This window comes from Lissotriton vulgaris, chromosome 2_1, assembly GCF_964263255.1.
Source record: "Lissotriton vulgaris chromosome 2_1, aLisVul1.2, whole genome shotgun sequence".
Taxonomy (NCBI): domain Eukaryota; kingdom Metazoa; phylum Chordata; class Amphibia; order Caudata; family Salamandridae; genus Lissotriton; species Lissotriton vulgaris.
The window spans coordinates 404,282,932-404,291,768 of record NC_141687.1 but is presented as its reverse complement, the minus strand read 5'-3'; the positions used below and the strand labels follow the sequence as shown (position 1 = coordinate 404,291,768).

The 8,837-nt window shown below is 42.2% G+C and overlaps 1 protein-coding gene across 2 annotated transcripts in view; it reads right to left on the bottom strand.

The window, feature by feature from the left end:
* Window positions 1–8,837, bottom strand: part of NBEAL1 (neurobeachin like 1) — a 916,399-nt gene that overhangs the window by 495,172 nt on the left and 412,390 nt on the right. For both annotated transcript variants that reach the window (XM_086955272.1, XM_086955273.1), the window contains one exon: window positions 1,157–1,290. In XM_086955272.1, the coding sequence (XP_086811398.1) occupies window positions 1,157–1,290 (134 nt within the window). The remainder of the gene's footprint in view (window positions 1–1,156; window positions 1,291–8,837) is intronic.

Below are 8,837 nucleotides of genomic sequence, written 5' to 3'. Positions count from 1 at the left end.
TTTACTCTAGTCCCGCCCTCCCACTGACCCCGCCCCTCCACTGACCCCAGCCCTACCGGTGCAGCCCTCAGCCACAAACCAGACTGTCATTTTGCCCCTCAACAGAAAGTTTTTGAATACCCATGCTTTACCACCTCTCTCACTTGGTCCTTAACTCCTTCCTCAATTTATCACCTTTTTCTTTACCTTAACTCCTTCTTTGCAAACGATGAAGGGACACTCAAAACCCTGGAACCTTGTGCCACGGCAATGGCTGCACAACTCATAGCTACACCGCTGTGGCCGGAGTCACGAACAACAGGGTCTGCAATTATTGCACATTGTTTTTGATCTTTTCTGTTATTGCGTATATTTCTTCCCTTCTTTTCGGTCAAGAAAAGAAAAACTCAACAAAAGATTTAAAAAATAATTCAAGTGACATATGAGATTTGGAGCCAAGCTGGCATACGGAAGTCACATTACCTGAGCAACAAAGCTGTGTCCAATCCATGCATTGTTAAAGAAAAGAAAAATGCAATGACCCACATAAGTCGCTGGATGTGGGCACACAGCTTATGATCTATGAATGCATTCACTGTAATGGTGCACGAATCCCTGCATTAACAAATCACTTTCTAATCTCACCAAGAGTGGAAGTGTTACCCACCGGTAAAAAAAAAATGGAAAAAAGCCATTATGTAGGCATATGTACATTCGTGGTCGATTGTGAGATGGGTTAATGGACATTATTCTATAGCCACAAAAAGAAACGAAAGCTAACTTTCTCCACTGTGCCCTTCGTCACCTCTTATCCTACCACTCTCGATATGTGCAGTCTATCACCACTGGGGAGTAACACAAAGTGTAAGCAAAATAGAATCTGTTTTCCTGCCAATTCTCAAATGCTGCAAGTTTTTTTTTTCTAGAAAGACATTGTAAAGCATGCCAGAAACCAAGCTTTTGTCATTCAATTACTCTTGCCCAAATCTCACTTGATCCACGTAATGAGTTAGTAAAATACTCTCCAGAGCAACCAAACAATAAATAGAGCAGCTACACGTTGTGATGCAATCACTCAAGCAATTATTCCTAATCACTAACAAACCACCAGCGTAACCAGCCTCCAGCTCAGAGATTACATCTTTAACATCAGTGCAACTACTAGATGTCCGCTTACCTTCTGTAACAAAACTCCAAGGGTAGCAACTCCGTGGGAGTGAATAACATTTTCCTGGTTGATAGGGTGTCTCTGAATGAAGTGCTTTATCATCAAAATGAAAGTAGCCACAATGTTTTTCTCTAGTCGAGCTTCTGTAATAAAAAAAACATAGCTCATGACTGAATGCAACACATCTTAAATAAATATCCGAGCATTTGCCAGATTTAAGTGATCAAACAAAGCTTTTCACACAGGGCCTTTAAGGAATATTAGACTTGGCAGTGGCCTATAATAAGTGTTATACTGTAATCTGGTTGGGTAGGAATCAGTAGCCGTAGAGTTTGTGTGGAATGTGTGGCGTAAATTTAACAGAAGTCACATTGACACTTTTGTTTGTCACTAAGAATGGAGTCCCAGCAAAATAGGAACAGTAGTAATAGTTGCAAACGTGAGCGTGTGGACATGTAACGCTGTGATGGGAACAATCACAGAGTATTTCATAACAAAAAACCTACTGTGTATCATTAAAAAGCAAGTAAAAGGTAAGAGACAGATATTGTTTTTGCCAAATACAAATAGAAACATTCAAGACAGAGGTAGGTTTACACAGTAGTTGATGTGATCTAGACAGGATGACTCAGTAACTTGAACACTCAATATTGACCTATTTAGGGATTTGTTAGTACGTCACAAGTCTGAATCTAAGCAAGGTCGACTAAGGCTTATAGTTTTTGAAAGTCGGGAAACTGGTAGACATTAAACTGGGTAACAGTAACACTTGCTATTTTCAGCACTTAGAAATGGGTTGCAAGTCTGGATAAAAGACAACGCCTTCCCCAGGGCCACTGCCATTTTAGAGAATAGGTTTTGACTTAGCTGGAAGCCTGGACCTCCACAGTGAGATCTTGGTATTTATTGATCATGCAACAAAATATCCAAAAGTAGTCTATTGAGGAGCATGACAGGCTGCATAGTAGCCAAAGGTCAGTGTACAGTCTTTTCACAGGTTGGACTTCCCAGAAGGATGGTTTCTGACAGGAGAACACACTTCAGATCAACCTGTATGAAGACTACTTAAGATGAGGTTAATTTAACTTACACTTTTCCAACCTCATATGATCAATGGACTAGTCGAGAGTGTTAATAAAACTCTCAAGACTGTAGTGGGTGATGTGGCCTGCTCGCTTTTGTTGAAGGAGAGTTGGGAAGATAGCCAGAGGTCTACCATGAACGAAAGAGTAGATTATGTGCTTGGACTCTGCACAAGATAGTGTAGTAAATGAACATAGTGACACTGAAGGAAGAGAATTGCGATTGGGGACCAGGAAGGTCAAGAGGTCTAAATAACAAAGGCCGGCTCGTCTTAGAGCTCAAGATGACAAATGATGAGGACACGTTAGTGTTCTGAAGAAGACCAGTGAGGCCAATCCCATAAGTAACCTCGGTACTAATTGCAAACATTACCAGAGAGATCTCGTAGATCAGAAGTCATAAATTCACTTTTTATGGAGATGGCCGCAATCCTAACTCCAAAGGAAATAGATGAGGAGGACAGTGTGCCATTCCACAATTTGCAAAAAAGAGGCCTAAAGGACAGCTCAAAGGAGAGAGTTCATCTCTCTCCAGATCTGATATCTACACAGCAATGAGACTATATGGCTGTTCCCACTCACTCCAGGTCAGTCGTGGATGTGTTTGCACATCCACGACTGTCAATCAAGACAATCTACCTGTAAACAGTTGCATCTGCAAGATGCAGATAAGATCCAGGGCAGCATCAAGGCAGAAGTGGTCAAGCTGAAATGCCACAACATCATCAAGAAGTCTCTAAGTCCATAGGTCGCCCCAGTGGTGTTGCTACCTCAGCAAGGTACAACAAAGCTGTGGTACTGTGTGGACCACTGTGGGTTCAATGAGGTCACCAAGACTGATGCCCACCGAATACAACTGGAATAGGAGATTATGGACAAACTGGGTACTACAGGATTTTTTTGTACATTTGACCTGATCAGTGCCTACTGGCAAATTCCTCTTAATTCAAAAGCAAAGGAGAATACAGCTTTAAAACCCCAAGGAGAAGTTCTGGATGATGTCATATGGGCTTAAACATGCCCCTTCACCTTTCAGTGTTTGATGTGGATCTTGCAGGGCAGAGGATTTTTTGTTATCTATTAAGGGACACAATGTCATCGGAAGAAGGGTTTCGCATGCACAGTAGAGGGTGAAGCAAACAATCAATAGAAGTAGGTGTACGACAGTCAGAGTTTGTAGCATACCTTAAACAGGTAGGTTGATGAAAGATCCAGTCCAAGCAGAATTAGAGAGTGGGGATCCCTTACCTAGAAACAGGAGTGGCCCTGACCAGGATTTTCAAGACTGACTATTAGTAGAATTTTGTGAAGAGTTATGGCATTACAGCTACTCCACGGATGTCCAAGAAGCAGCCCAGAGAGAACAAATAGACTGTGGAATGTTAGAGCTTTCTTGAGCCTGCTAAAGGCCTACTAAGTACAGCCCCTATAATTTAGACACCTGAACAGACAAGGACACTTTTAGCACAATCAAATGCATCCGACAAGGAAGTCAGTGCCATTTTTGTATGAAGGAACAAGAGCGCAGAACTGGGTGACGACTGAGAAGAAGATTACACAATAATTTTGGCACTGATGAGGTCTTGTTCCTATCTGTCTGGGAAAACAATCACTGTCAACAAGCACTAAAACCCTTTGCAATGGCAGGTGGTCATGAAAAGCCTTAACTCACAGTTGATTTTGTAGTCTATTTCCTTGCAAGGATTAGAGTTTACCAAGGGGCACAAAGTTGCATTCTCCCATTAGAACTTTGAAAGCTTACTGCATGAGGGGAAGGAGATTTCCCAAGGTCAAGCGTGTCCCTGGAAGTCTGATTTGGGGCAGATAGGCTGCAATGTTGATGCAGCATCCCTGTGACAACTTGGTCATAATTTTATTATCCTTGGAAGCCCAGTATGCTTTCTTGTTCAGGGTTCCCATGTCACAAGTCTACTCACAAGTGCTTTACTTGACTTTGATATATTGCTCACCAACTGACTGTTAAACTGTTGGTTAATAGGGATTCACCTGATGTGGTATTTTATTTTTTTAACTGGTTGGCTACTGCCCCATGGTCTGGAAATGATAATGAGAGCTAGTTGCAGCTGAATATTAAAGTGGAGTACAGGCTTTTCCAACAGCATCTCAGTGGGGATATGGCTTTCTGGCCGTACCTTGTCATTCTGAGTAGTATGTCATAACGGTCCATGAAAGTGCTTGCTTATGGGGAGTGGTGACTCTAGGTTGGGGTGCCTTCCTGGATGTGTGTAGACCAAAAGGGTGGACGGTGCTAAGCATGGTTTAGTAGCAGCAAGTGCTGCTATCTCCCTATTCTCCCTTCATGTCACGCATCTGCATTGTTCTAGTTATTTATTTATTAAGAGAAACCCCAGTAGTTAACAGAAAACAACAGTGAGCAAAAAAGCAATGTCTATACCTTATACTGCATAGTTACAGTGAATACTAGCGAATTGAAAAATAATGCATCATTAAAGAGAAAATGTCTTTGCATTAGATCACTGTAATGGTCTCAAGAGTCCACAGATGCTATCTGTCATCAGAAGGTGGATAGAATAGGGCAGCATCAGAAGTCATATTTACACAGAGCATCGAAGTTGACAGTGATGTTGCAGGGACAGGTCATTCAGTTCCTTTTTTAAATCTAGGAGCAGAGTAGAACTGGGTGTGCTCCATGAAAAGCTTGCTGGAATGTTTTTTTCCTAGAAAATCTGAGTTTCCAGGAGGAGGCTGTTTGAGCTTTGAAAAATGCAAGTTTCTTAAGATATGGCCAGGTTGTGTGCCAGGTACTGGGGCGACCAAGAGCGTGGGCATTTGTGCACTATGCATGTCAACTTGAATATGTTTCTTGCTTTGATAGGGAGCCCTCTGAGGGAGATTAGGACCAGAGTGCTGTAATTATACCTTCTAGATCCTAATGTTATCCTTGCAGCTCCATAGAGGGATGTCTTCATGTAGGAACTGATTTTTTTGGATGACAGTCATTATTGAGTACCATTTCCCTGTAGAATTCACTGTAAAGCGAAGTGCATGCTTCTGGTTTTGAATTCACATCAAATGAATGGAGAAAAAAATTATAATTTTGTGCTCAAGCGATCAAGCCAATTCAAGCAGGTTAGCCGGTGGCCTACCAACAGCACCACCTGAATGAGAGTGGCCAAGTGCACAGCCAGACTATCTTACAGAAAGGGATGGCCTACCCTCCAATCCCCCATATCGTATTTCTTGTTTTGTCCAAGAAGCAAAGAGTACAGAAAGAGCACATCATCAGCTAGAGATGACAGCTCCCCTGTGGTTAGTTACTGTGTGGTGGTCCTCTTGAAAGGGAAATGCAAACTTAGCTTCCCCCTGAAACGTTGGGGCCATCTTTGAACTCAGACATTTGGTAACATGCCAACTGCCACAGTACATAATAGAACACAACCCTTCGGCTTATCCAGTGCTCATGTTCAATTTCAAGGAGTTACAAACACCTTTATGGAGGAAGGTTAAGATCAAAGGTAGAACATTTGGCTGTCTCCTTTTGAAGGTTAAGGACTATACCCACAAAAGTGAGGAAAAGACTGCTGCTTTTTCACCTCCTCCCCTGCCCAGTCTGCTCTGTGATTTCTAATGCCATCCTCGGCAAAAGCTCCCATGAGAACCTGTTTGCTTTCCCACTTATGTCACATGAGGCATGAGTGCCTAGTTTCAACACTGCTGCATCATGGTTGTAAAATGGCCACTAGAACATGAAGGTCTGTGTGCTTCGCCCACCGCTGCTTGCCTTCAGGTAACCTAACTGTGGTTGCCACTTCTTCCTTCGCCTGAAGGTCAAGAAACTGTCCAGTCACTGGCTTACCATAGCGATGCTGATCATCACATTCGCTGCACACAGCTGGTACAGAGTTGTATTTACTTTGAACACCAATAACTGGATCAAGTACATGAACTGTTGAGTGATAAGAATTAACGAAGGCTCTGTGTTTGACTACCGTCATGTGATTAAACTAGTATTACATTTTAAAGGTGCAGAACAAGAAACATGCTAAAGAATTGATGATACCTAAATATAAAGTATTTTCTTAAAAGATTACATCTGCTTGGACATAATATTTACTGTCCCTGAAATAAGTGTTCTACCTCCATGCCATTCTGCAAGAGAAAACCTTGATTCTTCATCATCGTACATTTGAAAATCAAGCCAGAAGGAATATTTGGCTAATTTGTGAGCTTGCAGAAGTCCCTGGTTCCTGTGAACCGAAGGACAGAAGCAATACTTGCACAAGGTTTTCCCATTTGACACCTTGAGTCAGAGAGGCCCAGGAGAATGGCTTGACTGTGTACATGTTCTCTAAACACATTCTATGAAAATGGTGAAATGAGGGAAACTCAATTAAAAGGGTGTAACCATAATGTATTCCTAGCATGAAAGTAGACTATGCATCTTTATCATCTGTTAAATAGATTTGTGTAATATCTAGGAACAATCTGCTGAGGCACACATTGATTTTCGGGCATTTTGATAAGATAAATGGAGAACCGATGTGAACAAAGCTAGAAAGAAGCCCTGCTCAAAATGATTTCCCTCCTGTATCTGGGATATAGGAGGAAGAAATGACTGATCACCTAGACCGAGTCAAAACCCCTGAATAAAAACAGGGGCCCTTCTTAACCACAACTGTTTTTAACCTGTTTTCAGATGACATCCAAGAAAATGTTCATGCAGCGAATCAGTATCCACCCAGGAGTGGCAGTATGGTCATTATACTGTTTCAATATGCAGACAATTCCACCACAGTAGATACAACCTAGGAAGCCTAACAACATTGGTTGAACATGCTGGATAATTACCTAAGAATAACTATTTATTAAGTACCAATGTAAAACTTCCCACCTAAACCCCAAATGGGTAGATAGTCCACATCAAACTGCAATCGCAAAACAGGTGAGCACTCTTGTAAAGTAAGCATGTCTCCAAAGAATAATATCTATGATAACTGCTGTAGCTCTAAAGAGCCCCAAAGAGAAAGAGGGACAGCGGAAAGACAAAAGAATGTCTATATTATCAGTTATGAGAAACCAATAACTCCAAGTGTTATAAGCCCCTCTGGAGGTACTGGCAGAACAGGGCCAGTTATAGTTATATTTAGATCAATTAGCGTATACATTTAGATAAGTTTCAACCATGTGGAAATTATGACTCGCTATAAAAGAATGCCATACTAGGCGGTTGAGGTTGAAGTAACAGATAAGGGTCAAAGGAATAGGGTGGATTTGGGCATTCCATTAGTATCAGTGGACAGATAGGTGTTGATTGGCTGTTATTAATTGTTACTTTGTACTTCCTCGGGCGCTGGAAGATGTTGTAGTCAAACTTCATCACGGTGGAAAATAACACCCACATTCACGAGGTCTCCTTGCATGAAGTGGAAGCAACATTACATCCAGACAATTTATTCATTGAAAAAACATTTTTGAATGCCATCTAAACAAGCATTTGAGCTATTGGCATTGCTTAATATTGCAACACCAATTGCAACAAAAGGAGTAGTTTCTGTCCTGTAACTCCAGTTCTGTAGTAGGGGTATCTCTGTTATAGTCATAATCTAGTGAATAGTCCCGCCCATGTGCGTGGACCCCGGCAATCAAAAATAATCTCTTAAGTTGTCAAAATAATGCAGAAACTGCAAAGACACTTAAGAGATAATTTAAAGACAAATAATGCAGCCTATATCCACAGGCTACACTGTCCAGTACTTCAACTAGAAATTCCACCAAAATTCTCCACACACAGTACAGCCTGCTAGTTTCTACCATAGAGAAACCTGCCTCCCCCAGTCAAAGACTCAGGAATGATAGAGAGGAAGGCAGGGACAGACAAGCCCCATAGGCTGCCATTATGTGGCTTAAATAGGATACTGTGCCTTTAAGAGAACTTTCCAGAACTTCTCCCAGTATCCCAGAATGCATAGCAGGTCCCTCTTACTTCAGTTCTTTTTGAAGGCGAAGCACGCCAGACCTGTCGCATTCTTGTATGATGAAAAAATCTCCACCGGGGAGGAGGGCGGGCGCTTATGACTATAACAGAGATACCCCTACTACAGAACTGGAGTTACAGGACAGAAACTACTCCTTCTGTAGTAGGGGATCTCTGTGTATAGTCATAATCTAGTGAATAGAATGGCAAGCCCATCCCCACACCAAAGCGGCGGTGGAGAATACATACATAACGCTACTACTGTGCGAACAAATTCCGCAGCGAAGCCTGGCCAACCTGAGCGTCTGCCCTGGCGTCAGTGTCCAGGCAGTAATGCTTAGCAAAGGTATGAACCGACTTCCAAGTGGCTGCCTTGCAGATTTCAGCAATCGGCACGTTACGGAGCAGAGCCGTCGTGGCAGCTTTGCCCCTGGTGGAATGAGCCTTAGGCTTACCTCCTAAGGTCTTATTAGCCTTTTGGTAACACAATTGTATGCAGGACACAATCCACCTAGAGATGGACTGCTTCGAGGTCGCAAGACCCGTCCTGACCGACCCATAATTGATAAACAACTGGTCAGACCTACGAATATCCTTGGTTTTATCCAGATAAAATTTCAACACCCTCCTAACATCCAGGGAATGGAGAGAC